Below are 14909 nucleotides of genomic sequence, written 5' to 3' on the forward strand. Positions count from 1 at the left end.
GGCCAACATTGCCAGCAGGAAATCTGGGTCATGGGCAGTTGCATTTTTAAAACTTGTGTTTTAGGAGCTGTTCAATCAGCGTAATTGATTGATTGTAATGAGGCACAGAGAGCTCCTTAATCATTAGAGGTGGTTAGATAATGACAAACTGCTAAGGGTTTTGTTTGAGACAAATTTCCCATCTCCCTGTGGTATTCTGCTTGGAAAAGAGGTGTCTTGGCCCTTATTTCATGGAGGTAACAGTCCAACTGGCCTGTTTTCACAAAATAGCCGCTTAAGTTTGGCATTTAAATTTGAAATCCACTGTAACACTATTTCCCAAGAGATGAGAAAAACATTTCAAAATAGATCATAACCCAAAAATCCAAATGCATGTTTTTAACTTAACAGTTGATTGTAGCTGCTTAAGTTATTATTTTCTTTCCTTTTTCTTTGAAGACGTGTTGTTGTTTTAAATTTAATTTATACCCTTTCTTTAGTAAATGTTATGTAAATATAGGTGGAAAGGCTCAGGTTTTTAAACGCATTTAGTCATTGACAGTCCATGGGATTTAGGCCTCTCGGGACCTAAATCACATTTGAACATGAGACATAGGCTCCTAAATTAGTTAGCTGTTGCAATGCTGAGCACTGCAATGCCTAAATACCTTTAAAAGTCTGAGCCAAAATTTCAGTCAAGTTTATGTGCAACATTGCACACAAACTTATTTTCGGTTCCTCTGTGTGCTCTCAACTAGGAGGTGAGCATGCTCTATTTTGTATGTTCCCAAGCAACACATCCGTTTTAGAGGACATGTACACTTAAACAGGGTGTATGCAAAAAAGAACATATCCTGTTTGAGAATTTGTTCCTGATTTTTTTTATCGGTGTTTATGGGACCAATAAAAATTTGTTGTTGTTCACTGCAGATGGCTTCTTCCGTGCAGCTCTTTACAACTGTTTTTCTTCAGTTGTGTTGTCTTCAGTTTTAGGATCAATAGTGATCTGAAATAATAACAACAGTGTATACATCCATGTGAAATAATTTGTGTCACCAAAAACATACTGCTTTCTAAAACCACAGTGAATTATACAAAATTAAAGCTAAGCTAATAATTAAAAAACACCATGGGCGAGATTCTTTCCAGGTACACTGCTGTGCCTGAACAGAGTCAGGCAGATCCAGCTTCACACATGTCCAAGTTATAAGTCTTTGAAAAATTGTAGTTTGCACACAGGGACTTCTTCAGTATTAGAAGCTGAAATCTCCAAAGAGTTTGTCCTTACTGAGCATGCCCCAACCTCTCCCGGTTCATAGTGCTGACCAGACAGCACATGAGTTATCCTCACAGGGCGACTGAACATGCTCCGGGGGACAGGGAGGAGGACTGTCATAACACTTACGCAACAGGAAGTCAGATTAAAGCAGCACAGGCAACTTTAATTCTGACATTTCCTAACTTTCGAGTACTTGACTTTGCAACCTTAATAAATGCTTCTTTAAGGTTTTGTGTGTGTATAATACATAGTAATTATTTCTGAAAGAAACTCTCAATTGGAAAATATTCAGATAGGGTAACAGTGCGTAGACGGAAAAACTTCTAGGGCCTGAGTCCATCACCATTACTTATGCTGAGGAGTGTATTGCTCTGCAAGTACTCCCAAGAGCGTGCTAGGCTTCTCACAGTCCAGGTGAGAGGACACAATCCTTGCCACAAGGAGCTTACAAATTTGATGCAGTGAAGGGAATAACAGAAGGAGAGGGGCAACATTAATGAGATTATGCACTTGCTCCATAAAGGTTAGTCCATGGCATAATGGAGGAGACAGTGCTTGGATTTGTTTTAAATAAATTACTTAGTTTGTTTTTTGGTGGTAGTGTGGAAGAAGTGGTCTTCAGGAAGAATCTGAGAACAGATGGACAGCCTTGCAGAAGAACTCAATAGAGCTGTTCCCACACATAGGTAGCAGTGTCTGTCTGATGGTGACAAAAATTACCTGTTTATATTAAACAAGATCTTCTCTTCTCTGTTTTCAGAATATTGGTGAGTCAGAAATACCCAGTGTTTTGAACCAGTTATTGCCTATGATCAAGTCTCATAATGAGAGGACAGCTAATGACTATACCTCTGAAGACTTCCTTGTCTTGCTGGTGTATATTTACTCTGTGGTTGGGGAAATCAAAGCTGGAAAAGAGCTGGATCAAGCTGAAGGAGAGGTGAAAAAGGCACTAGTCCGGACTTTTTGTGATGAACCAGAACTATCTTCCTTACTGCAAAAAATAACAGGTGAGTTTATATTTCAGTGCAATGAAAAAACAGTAGGTATGAAATTTGTACCTAAAAAAAGCATTGAAATAGCATGACTTGTCTGGGGTGGTTAGGGTTATGTGAGTAAGCATGAGGATTTCCTGTAGATTATTCCATCACTGATGTGCACAAAAGCCAAATGCTGACGGGTTATCCTGAATAGTGCCGAGTCTGGTGAAAGTTCTGTAATTTGTTCTTTTTGTTAAAGAGTAGTTAAGTTTGTATGTTTTCATAAAGTAATCTTTTCCCCAATTTTCTTACATTGATCAGTGTAAAGTTGACCTTGGAAAGTCAAAATTAATCCTGGAAACATGTTCAGCAAACCACAGGGTTGTGAATGCTAGAAACTGCCCAGTCTGTCATAAAAAAATAATTGTGTCTTAAACTAACATTGAATTTTTAACTGAAATAATAAGCATAGTGAGTCCTTTTTGGCCAACACTATAACTTATTAGTGCCTTCTCTAGAATAGCCAAGTAATAACTTGCAGTTGTCCTTGCCACATACTTAAAAATTGTTCAAAAAGATTGTAAACACTAGAACTGTAGCAGAAGAATAGTATTTCAGAATGGAAGGGGGGCTGTGTTGCCCATGTACCATGGGTTCATCTGCCTGTTTGCAGGTATAATTATTATTTGTACTGCATTAGTGCCTAGGAGCCTCAGTCATAGACCATTGTGCTAGGTGACACACAGAACAAAAAGCCAGTCCCTGCCCCAAAGTACTAACAGTCTAAGTTTCTGGCATAATTATACTACTGTAGTTATACTAGTGTAGTTCTCCATGTTTAGCTTATGTTACTCTGGGAACAGTATAAATTAACCATAAAATGACACTCTTATTCTGGAATAAGCATGGCCACGCTGGGATTTATGTTGCTATAACTACAGCAGTATAATTATACCAATATAATTATGCCAGTACATTTCCACATGTATAGAAGCTTTTAAGATTATTTTTGTGAGTGCAGGAATGGGAGGTGCGTGTTCCACCTTAATGTACATCACAAGAATCACTTACGCACACACTGTTCCAAAGCCCAGTGAAGATGGTTAGAGCCTTTCCGTTGATTTCAGTGGGACTTGGATTAGCGATGATATTGTTGTTAGTGGCGTACTGCTTGTAGTTTGTTCATTTTGCCCTTTAGTTTCTAAGTAGGGGTGTGTGTGTGACAGAGAGAGAATGTGTGTGTTCTATATTTCTTGCATTCCATTTCTATGACACTTTTTTCAGTGCATGCTGATTGTCTTGTGCTCATATAATGTTTCCAAATGACCTCAGTGGTATTCACTGTTGGATATTGTGCAGACCGAACCCTGCTGTGCAGAGCTCCATCTTCATGTTTAGATTTTTCTTCTGTTGATCAATGTTTCGAATCACTGTTTTATAATTTTCCTTAATTGTGACTAACAAAGAAAGAAAACGGGGAGGTGTTGAATTATTTAACATTTAATTTCATGAAGACTCAGCAGGGAAACTGCTTTCTGATTTTCACAGAAACTTTGTTCATTGCCCTCTACAGTCTCACAGTCCATCAAAGTTGCTAGTACAATTAGAGACTGGATTACATAGCTCACTGGACTGGAGTAAGGTCTTCACAGTATTCACCAAGTTAGGTTAAATTCTAACTTGTATGTATTTCCATATTTTATACATAGATTTCCTTACTTTTTTCCAGTGTTGTGTGTCTGTAGGTTTGCTAAGTAGAAGCAAATGTCAGGATCTTCAAGGAAACAAACAAATAAAAAATGGTAAATGAAAGTCTAAGTACAAATGAATTGTATTTTGAAAAAGCAATTTTTTGTTTTCACATTGCAGACGTAATCTTTGAACAGTGGAGTTTGAGATGTGCTCCTAATCATCTAAATATTTTTTTACTAGTATGGAGTTGGATCTCATAATTTAGGCACATTTGAAAACTGAGCTCTCTGTCTGCATAATATACCTTGACTAGTTTGGAGCGTTTTAACTGTTTACCAAAAGTTATGACAAGTTCATGCTGATGTATTATAAAGACTTTTGTTTTGGATAAAGGGTTTCATTCACAGTCAAGTTAATTGTGGATCGTGAAGGCCAGTTGCCCATGGAACTACTGATATGTAGGAAACATTACAAACACATCATTAGGAGACAAATTGTGAGTGTAAAAGACTATTTTTTAAAGAGGTGGCTGAACTGTTTCTTAGTAGACATATTAGTTATATTATGCTCCTGCAGTTTCTTAATTACCTGAAGAAATATGGATGAAATGCTGGTCAATCTGTGTGTATGTCTGTCTGTGACTTACTATATAATGTATTGTCTGCTTGCTGGCATGTTTTTTGACTTGGTGCAATTCTGTGGTTTGTATTTTATTTAAAAGTGTCAGTTCTGCTGCCCCAATCACAAAGAAAAACAAAACAAAACAACAAGCTGTTGGTGACATTTTATTGGACTAACTAAAAAGAACAAAAATTGGCCTACAGACATAGAAGGATCTTGTGAAAGAGAATATTGGGTCTAGATGCTTAGCTCTGTAAATTGGTATCTCTCCTTGAAGTCAGTGTAGCTGTGCTGGTTTACACCAACTGAGGATCTGGAATATTCCAATTATAATATCTCATGATTTTCTTTTAAATTAAAAAGTATGTTTTGCTTTTGAGTGGCTGCAAAACTTAATTAAACTCCAACCAGCTTTAATAAATTGGTTTTCATTAGTAGAACAAAGGGAAAAACTCTTTTTATCTCTGATTTGAAAATTCCAGAAAAATAAATTGTTGGGAGAACATTAAAATTGCATAGTTAAATATTCAAGTCAGGAAAAGACAAAGTTAAGGTTGTTTGTACCTTACGCGCACACACACATGGACCCAGCACATTGCGGTATTTATCCCCTTGGGAGTACCAGAAGGGGCTGGAATTCCTATGACTCCCAAGGTGGGGAGGTACAACCAGAACAGATTTCCCCCAACGGCCCCTTAAACCTGCCCCTCCCCCTGCCCCCCCCCCCCCCCCCGCAGTGCATCCACCTTCTGAGATAAGTCTTCTGCTGCTGCCAGCTACCAAAGTTAGTCCTGAAGCTCAAGTAGTAGCAGTGCTGAAGGTTCAGGATTCAGAGCCTGCTGATGATTCATGATCAGAGGCTTGTTACAATAACCCTAGGAAATTTCATACCGAACGGCTGTGTTAAAATAATGTTATTAAGTTTGCTAAGTGAAGCACTTGAAAGTTAGGGAATGCCAGTATTTAGGTTGCCTGTGCAAGCTTAATTCAGCTCCCTTGAGTATGAATTATGAGACAGTCTTTAATTACATGATCACATACTAGATTTTCCACAGGACACCGCCTCATTCAGTGCACAGGATGAATGCACAAAGGAGTTGGGAAGTGTAGAATTAAGTATTTATATACAACATACTAACAATGAAGTATAACGTCATAACTAAATAGTGGTAATTAGGTGGTCTATATAGGCTGCCTAAGTTTGCAGCAAAGTTAGCTTTAAAGTTAAAGTAAGGCTATGTTTATGTCACGGAGGTCAGGGAATCCGTGACATTCTCTGCTTCAGCCCCACGGACTGCAGAACTCTGGAGCTGGCAGCCAGCCAGGCCCTGGCAGGGTTCCAGTGACAGGGGGCCCTCCTCAGGGTTCCAGCTACGGGCAACAGGTTTGTGCCACCACGGTGGCAGGGGAAACCATGGACCCGCAGCAGCAAAAGTCACAGCCAGGCCAAGGCTTCCATGAATTTTTGTTTGTTTATTTGTTTATAAATTATTTGTTTATATTCACCAGCGACCACACAACAGAACCACTAACCCAGGAACCTATCCTTGCAACAAAGCCCGTTGCCGACTGTGTTCACATATCTATTCAGGGGACACCATCATAGGGCCTAATCACATCAGCCACACTATCAGAGGCTCATTCACCTACACATCTACCAATGTGATATGTGCCAGCAATGCCCCTCTGCCATGTACATTGGCCAAACTGGACAGTCTCTATGTAAAAGAATAAATGGACACAAATCAGATGTCAAGAATTATAACATTCAAAAACCAGTCAGAGAACACTTCAGTCTCTTTGGTCACTTGATTACAGACCTAAAAGTGGCAATTGTTCAACAAAAAAACTTCAAAAACAGACTCCAACGAGAGACTGCTGAATTGGAATTAATTTGCAAACTGGATACTGTTAACTTAGGCTTGAATAGAGACTGGGAGTGGATGTGTCATTACACAAAGTAAAACTATTTCCCCGTGTTTATTCCCCCCCCCCCCACTGTTCCTCAGATGTTCTTGTCAACTGCTGGAAAAGTCCCACCTTGATTATCACTACAAAAGGTTCCCCTCCCTTCCCCCCACTCTCCTGCTGGTAATAGCTCACCTTACCTGATCACTCTTGTTACAATCTGTATGGTAACACCCATTGTTTCATGTTCTCTATGTATATAAATCTCCCCACTGTATTTTCCACTGAATGCATCCAATGAAGTGAGCTGTAGCTCACGAGAGCTTATGCTCAAATAAATTTGTTAGTCTCTAAGGTGCCACAAGTACTCCTTTTCTTTTTGCAAATACAGACTAACACGGCTGCTACTCTGAAACCTGTTTATTGTCTGTGACCTGGCTGTGACTTTTACTAAAAATAACCTTGACAAAATCTTAGTCTTACTTATAAGTAAAACAGGGCCAAAACTATGAACTAGAAGAGAAGCAGCATGTTCCAGTGAACAGAGCATGGCACTAGAGGTCAAGACTTATGTGTGCTCTTCCTGACTGCTACAGACTTACTGTGCGACCTTGTGTGAGTCACTTACTTTCTTTGTGTCTTAGCTTCCAGTGTGTAAAAGGAATTGATACCAATCTTTTGTGAATCACTTTGGGAGCTATAGATGAAAAACACTATATGAAGGCTAAGATTTGTTATATATTGCGTAAATCAGCATCTGTACCAGATTACTGGAGGACAGCTAACATAATGCCAATGTTTAAAAAAGGCTCCAGAGGTGATGCTGGCAATTACCGATCAGTTAGCCTGACTTCAGTACCAAGAATTGTTTGAAACTAGTAAAGAACAGAATTATCAGACACATAAATGAGCATGGTATGCTGGGGAAGAGTCAACACAGCTTTTGTAAAGGTAAATCATCCCTCACCAATCTATTTGAATTCTTTGAGGCAGTCAGCAAGGGTGATTCAGTTGATATTGTGTACGTGGACTTTCAGAAGGCTTTTGACAGGGTCCCACACCAAAGGCTCTTAAGTAAAGTGAGGAGTCATGAGATAAGATGGAAGGTCCTCTCATGGGTCAGTAACTGGTTAAATGATCAGAAACAAGTGGTTGGACTAAAGGTAAAGATAAATAGGATCTGTCCTGGCACCAGTGCTATTCAACATATTCATAAATGATCTAGAAAAGGGGGTGAACAGTGAGGTGGCAAAACTTGCAGATGATACAAAATTACTCAAAATTATGAAGTCTTAAGTTGACTGTGAAGAGTTACTAAGGGACCTCACTAAACTGGGTGACTGGGCAACAAAATGGCAGATGACATTCAGTGTTGATAAGTGCAAAGTAATACACATTGGAAAACATAATCCCAACTATATATACAAAATGATGGGGTCTAAATTAGCTGTCAGCACTCAAGAAAGAGATCTTGGAGTCATTGTGGATAATTTTCTGCAAGCATCTGTTCAATGTACAGCTGCAGTCAAAAAAATCTAGAATGTTAGGAATGATTAGGAAAGGATAGATAATAAGACAGAAAATATGATAATACCCTATATAAATCCGTGGTACACCCACACCTTGAGTATTGCATGCAGTTCTGATCTCCCCATCTCAGAAAAAGATATATTAGAATTGGAAAAGGTACAGAGCAGGGCAACAAAAATGATTAAGGGTATGGAACAACTTCCACATGAGAAGAGATTAAAATGACTGGAACTGTGCATCTTACAAAAGAAATGACTAAGGGTTATATGGCAGAGGCCTGTAAAACATGACTGGTGTGGAGAAAGTGAATGAGGAAGTGTTATTTACCCCTTCACATAACACAAGAACAAAGAGTCACCCAATGAAATTAATAGGCAGCAGATTTAAAACAAACAAAAGGAAGTATTTCTTGACACAACACAGAGTCAACCTGTGGAACTCATTGCCATGGGATGTTGTGAAGGCCAAAAGTATAACTGGATTAAAAAAAAAGATTAGATAAGTTCATGGAGGATAGGTGGATCAATGGCTATTAGCCAAGATGGTCAGGAATGCAACCCCATGCTCTGGGTGTCCCTAAACTTCTGACTGCTGGGAATGGATGACCAGGGTTGGATCACTCAATAATTGCCCTGTTCTGTTCATTCCCTTTGAAGCATCTGGACTGTCAGAAAACAGGATTCTGGGCTAGATGGATCATTGGTCTGACATAATATGGCCATTCCTGTGTTCTTATTATTAATCAGAAGCCTTTGAATTTCAGGGGCATTGTGCTGTACTCCCCAGATACGAACCTTTACTAAGCTTATTTTCTGGTTCTAGTTTGGTTGAGGCTGAAATCATAACCCAGACCTTAACTGTGATTCTGAACCTTGGCAGATACCCAATTGCACCCTCCTTGGTTCACCCCTTCGCTTGAAGATCTTGTAAGATCTGCAAGCTGAAGAGAGCCACATTTTTCCTTTCTCTGTCTTCTCCCTGTCCTTCAAAGCACTAGGGAAATTAAATACCAAAACCTAGTGTTAAAGCATTTTGTTGATGTCCTTTATTTAGATTGCAAGGTCAAGTAATCAAAAATCTGGAATTCTCTCACAACAATAACTCTTGTCATTCTATTGTCTATTCCTGTTTTCCCTTTAAGGTGTAAATGTACATTTATTATATATTGTGAGGCCAAAATTTGTAATAGTATAACTGCATTGACGTAGTAAACACCTAACAGATACATTGCACTGTACCAGTGTTTTCTTTTGGTCTGGTACTCCTTGGGGAATTCTGTGCCACTGCACAATGCAGAATTTGCACAGAAATTAATGTTCCGCACAGATTTTCCTTCTCTTCCCTCCCCCCCGCCCCCAGAAATGGGCTGTAGTTTCTGGCTGTCACTGGGGCCCACTGGACCTGACAGAGCCCAGCTTGCAAATAGAAGACATTGCTGGGAGGAGGGAGACAGAGCTAGAGGGTTCCGGGGAGCTGCAGTTCCTGGCATGCCCTGAAGGAAGGAGGTGGTGTGCAGGAAATTCTGTACATGCCTGGGACCCAGCATCAGGCTGTTTCTCCCTCTGCATCTCTGGGCTCTGGGAAGCTACAGGGTGCATGTGAGTGTCTGGGTGGGGGCATGGCCTGCAGCTGGGCTCTGGAGGGTAGCAGATGCAGGTATCTGGGCTGGGGGGCACCCCGCAGCTGGGCTCTGGGGGAGGAGGGGTGAGAATGTCTGGGGTGCCCTGCAGCTGGACTCTGAGGGGTAGCGGATGCAGGTGTCTGGGTTAGGGGGCACCCCGTGGCTGGGCTCTGGGGGGTAGTGGGTCTGAGTGTGGAGTATGGGCTGGGAGGCATCCTGCTGCTGCTGGGCTCTGGGGGAAGAAGGGGTGTGAATTTATGGGCTGGGGGGGCTGCAGCTGGGCTCTGGGCAGTGGATGTGAGTGTCTAAGCTGGGGGGGAAGAGCTGGGGCCTGAGGGGTAGGAGGTGTGGGTATCTGGGCTGGGGGGCACCCCGTGGCTGGGCTCTTGGGGGTAGGGGGTAGAGAAACAGGAACTGGTTGTTGTAGGGGTTTGTTTAACTCTTTTTACTCCTGGGGGAAAATTTTTTTTTGGCATCTGTATTGTTACAGACATAGTAGCTGACAGGTATTTTGAAATAAATTACCAAAATAATTGAAATTGGAGTGATTATATAGTGTTATTTTGGCAAATATAATATGCAGAATTTTGCAGAATTTTAAAATAATTGTGGACAGAATTTTTATATTTTTGGCGCAGAATTCCCCTAGGAGTAGTATGTTACCAAATTAAAGTGCATTGGTATAAGCCTTTCTTTGCAGTTGTGCAGCATATTTACAATAGATTTGCATGGGTGTAACTGTACCCACATAGGTACATTGCAGTGGATTTGCTTAATGCGGACTGGCCTGAGTTATTAGTGTATACTGTAAAATATATTAGGCTGCACCACTTGTCTAAGTTTACATTGTGTGAGAAACTTCGACATGTGGAATTTCCTTACTTTTGAGTGCTTAATTTTCCACCCTTAACATTGCATGAACACAACATTTTTCATGTAAAAATGCATGATAATAATATTTTGTATTTGTATAACATCCTATATCAGTGAAGCTCAAAACATGCTGAAATCATTAATTAAACTAAAAACATAATGGGATAATGCCTACCTAAATCAATGGCAAATCTGATATGCTTGGTACATGATATCCATTTTAAACTGTGATACAATTATAGCGTGTTTTAATGTAGCTGTTCAATAATATGTGTGATTGTGGACTATTTTAATACCTTGTATAATAAAACTGAAGGTTACAGTTCCAATATTTTTCAGGGGTGTAATTTACAACAGACGTAAGTTCTTCATCACTGTTTCCTACAGAAATCTTGGAAATCGGGGGGAAATGATTAGACCAAAACAGTGATTTAAACTATAATGGAAAATGATCCTTTTCAACAAATGGGTTTTCTTTGGCAGATGTAGACAAATGGGATATAAAATACGCTCTTTTATTTATTAATTTATTTGTTTGCTTGTTTAGGTTTTTAGCACCCATCCAGAGCTGTACACAATAAAAATGTGCAAAAAATACCAATATGCCCACAAAACAATTCCAGAATATGTCTTCCAGTTTCCACAAACAAGTCTTCCATCCCCCGCTTCACAGTGCAACCCTGGAAGGGAAAGTCTTGGAGAACAGATGTGACTTTATGGTGTGCTCGGAAGACCAAAAGGCTGTAAGGTCTGTTGGACTGAAGGGCAAGCCAATTTAGATACACTAGTGCAGTAATTCTAAACTTGTGGGATATCACCTGTGATTGGGTTACCAAGGGTACCTAATGCATTTTCCTCCAACAGTCACATCAGCAGCTCTATTCCACAGCACCTAACAACTTCCTATTGTGTCTCTCTGTGACCCAACTTCACAATTCTTTATAGCCACAAAAGACTGGGGTATGGTGGATTGCAGGACTATTTTCTGTCTTGCTGTCTTGTGTGTCATGCAACATGGGACGTACCACACTGTATCATACTCATGGTCCCTTTAGTCCAGTATCCTTGTCTCTAACCAGAAGTGTTGGAGGAAGGTAGAAGAAACCCCAGAGTAGGCAGGTATAGGATATTCTGCCTCAGGAAGGCATCATCCTAACCCCTAACCATCAGAGATTATCATAAACCCTGAACCCATTAGCTTTTTACGATTAGCTATTTTATTCTTTTTAGCCGTATAACCATCCAAGGCTTCTTTGAATCTTGCTGAATTCTTGGCCTTACCACCAACCTGTAGCAATGAGCTCCAGTGCCTGATTATGCCTTGTGTAAGAAGGCATTTCCTTTTATCAGTTCTGAATTTGCTACCTTTCAATTTCATTGAATGTTCCCTCATCTTGTGTTAGGAGTAAGGCTTCGTGTTTGTCACAGAAGTCACAGATTCCGTGACTTTCTGTGGCCTCCGTGACTTCTGCAGCAGATGGTGCCCCTGGTCTGGGGGCAGCCTCAGCAGCTTGGGCAGCCCCTGGGCCAGGTGCACTGGCCACTGCTGGGGGAGTCTTGGGCCCCTCCGTCCTCCAGAACAGGAGTTTGGGTGCGGGGTGGTGCTTACCTTGAGGGGGAGGTCTGCCTAGAAGGGTGACAGCAACTCCCCTCCCTCAGCTCCTAGCTCCACGTGCTGCGGCTGCTTGTAGGCACTGCCCCCACAGCTCCCATTGGCTGCGGTTCCCAGCCAATGGGAGCTGCAGAACCAGGGCTTGGCGCAGAGCAGAAGCAGCATGTGGAGCTAGAAGCTGGGTATGGAGTCCGCCCTCCCTCCCCCCTGGGCCGTGACACCCTCTCCCCAGCACCCATGGCACCCCCGGGCCACCCTCCTGAGCCGCACCCCACCCCCCCAAGTTTTAGTCAGGGGTATATAGTAAAACTCATGGACAGGTCACAGGCTGTGAATTTTTGTTTTCTCTCCGTGACCTGTCCATGACTTTTACTAAAAATACCCGTGACTAAAACATAGCCTTAGTTATGAGACATAGAAAACCAGCCCAAAAAGATTGAGAACTACTGCTCTTGTGGATGAAACTTTTATTTCAATGCATTACTAAGTGAGAGTCATGAAAAGGCTAAACCATTTGGCATTTGTTGCCGGCACCCAGTGCCGAGAGGCTGAACAACAGCTTGAGTGGTTCGTTACCCGGTGTGCTACACCCAATAATCACAACGGGGTGGAGAAGCAGAAAAGTTTATTTGCAGCTGCAAAAAGGTACAGGGAGAATAAAATCTCAAATCCTGCACAACAGAGCAGGAAGTTACACAGGCTTTTATACATCCTTTTCCCCAGCATACTTATCCAATAGCAAGCTGCCCCAAGTATCCATATAGCCAGCCAATCCAGTTCCCAGCTAGTTCCCTGATTCTCTGTATCATTTGTTAAACTATACATAAAGCTGCTTTATTCAGCATTGTTCTTTCATATCTCCCCTGTTTGGCCTTGCTTAGTTTCAGGCAGTCTGACTCTGCAACATACTGTTGCAGATTCTCAGCATAACTGCTGTGTGTGCCTCCAGGCGGGGGGGGCCAAGGACACTTGGGCCTAGTACGCAGAGCTGCTGCGAGTACCTCCAGGCAGGAGGGGGGGCCAAGGACACTTGGGCCTAGTGCGAGGGGGCTTCATCGACACTCGTGGTCTTCCATCCCCTCGAGTTACCTAGTGGCCATGCCCCAGTGTCCCCAACACATTGAATCTGGTTAGAGGTGAAGTATATTTTTAAGTTTTCACATTACACAGGAAGAAATTTGGGACACTAGAACAAATGCCTGTTGAAGTATTAAGTATTTAAGATTATAAACACACAGAAACCAGGAAATGTAAAGTTGTTATCCTTAGACTGTGCATTTGCATCTCATGGAATATCTTAACTAGGTCTTCTGCCCTCCAGTCCCTCCCCAAATGCTTCCACTTTGTCTGTCTACTCCTGGGGGCTTGGCTGTCCCCATTCACATTGTCTGCTTGGAAAAGTGAATATAAAAATAACTCATTAGACTATTGTCAGGGCAATTTGGAATGGCCAGGATGCAAGGGCCTGGTATTGAGGGTTGCTCCTTGATTTCAGGCATGTGTGGGGGACTGCCTATAGATGGGGTTATTAGATACAGATCTGATTCAAGCCAGAGCTAAGATTTATAAACTAAACTGTTTATTTTAAAAGTTCATAGTGTGGTTACAGGGGGGTGGGATAATGCCTCAAAGCATCAAACAGCAAAACATTTTGAATTTCCAGGAGCACTGCTCTCTCAAATACAGATTAGCTTTCTCCAATCCCTGTTTTTAGAGTAAAAGATTACTTTTCTCTCTGATGTAAGCAAGACGATGGCACATCAATTTATATTGCTAAGAAGATCTCGTTCCACTGGGTTATGCTCCAAACATGCTCAGTTGCAGGTGGTATTGTTGCAGGAATCTACTCTATTGCACAAGCCTCTTGCTATAAATGTTCCTCTGTAATGATAGCTAATCTCTGAAGACTCCATTGGGCAGGGTTCGTGTAGACCACCCTGATGTGATTTGAATGGAAGGATGTCATTGTCATGGAGCCATGATGTCTCTGAATGTCATAATGCTTTTATTAAAATAGAAGAAAATGTTGGTTAGTGACTGGCCACAATCAAATTATAAACTGAAGCCCTTCATAGATTATAACAATTTTTTTTCAGTAGCTAAGAGATTGGTTCATGGTCAGCATAGACCCTACTTATGTCCTATAGAGATAACAGAGTTTATTGGCACGATTTCTCTTTTTATAGTTAATGTCAAAATATAGCCTTCGCTGATCTCGCTAATTAGTTGTGCTGCCACAGTGCTGAAATCATTACAGCAGGACCAAATAAAACCAGATAACTTTGTTCAAAGCTGCATTGAAATCCTTTTTAGGTGCAAAGACCCCAGTTCAGGATGCTGTTTTTTTCCTGCAACACCAGTTGATATTAGCAAAACTTAAAATGCTCCTTTCTCTGCCTTGCAATGTGTGCATATAAAACTAAGCATAAATAATGATCTTCTGTTACTTTTCAAGCATTTACCTGACACATTTTGGACAAAATTCAGCTGAAAATATTTGTGATCAAGAAGCCCCAGAAGATAGTGAATCTGACATAAAACAAAGCTGCTTCATGGCCAAGTTATGGTGCTACATGAGAGGTGAAGAGCTCATCCAAATTAGCTGCCTGCCATTTTCAGTGACTGGGTGTTCCAGTCCATCTTCTCATGGCTGTGCAGCAACTGGGAGTTCATACTACCCCAAGTATCTCAAAATACTTGACAAGTTTTAATTTGCACCTCACACTGTATTGTAACTAAGTGTTATCATACCCACTGTTACAGATGGGGAAACTGAGGCAGTGAAGTGACTTACTTCAGTCAGTATCTGAGCCA

The 14909-nt window shown here is 41.2% G+C and overlaps 1 protein-coding gene and 1 long non-coding RNA gene across 4 annotated transcripts in view; one reads left to right on the plus strand and one right to left on the minus strand.

Annotated features, from left to right (window-relative positions):
• Window positions 1–14909, plus strand: part of SCFD2 (sec1 family domain containing 2) — a 317624-nt gene that overhangs the window by 123091 nt on the left and 179624 nt on the right. For all 3 annotated transcript variants that reach the window (XM_048848286.2, XM_048848287.2, XM_048848285.2), the window contains exon 5: window positions 2019–2268. In XM_048848286.2, coding sequence (XP_048704243.2) covers window positions 2019–2268 — 250 coding nt within the window. The remainder of the gene's footprint in view (window positions 1–2018; window positions 2269–14909) is intronic.
• LOC125635930 (uncharacterized) lies at window positions 12704–13272 on the minus strand. The gene is made up of 2 exons (XR_007356419.2): window positions 13097–13272; window positions 12704–13038 (listed from the first exon to the last, which is right to left on the minus strand). It is a non-coding gene; the product is annotated as an uncharacterized LOC125635930 (long non-coding RNA).

Source organism: Caretta caretta, chromosome 4, assembly GCF_965140235.1.
Source record: "Caretta caretta isolate rCarCar2 chromosome 4, rCarCar1.hap1, whole genome shotgun sequence".
Lineage (NCBI taxonomy): Eukaryota > Metazoa > Chordata > Testudines > Cheloniidae > Caretta > Caretta caretta.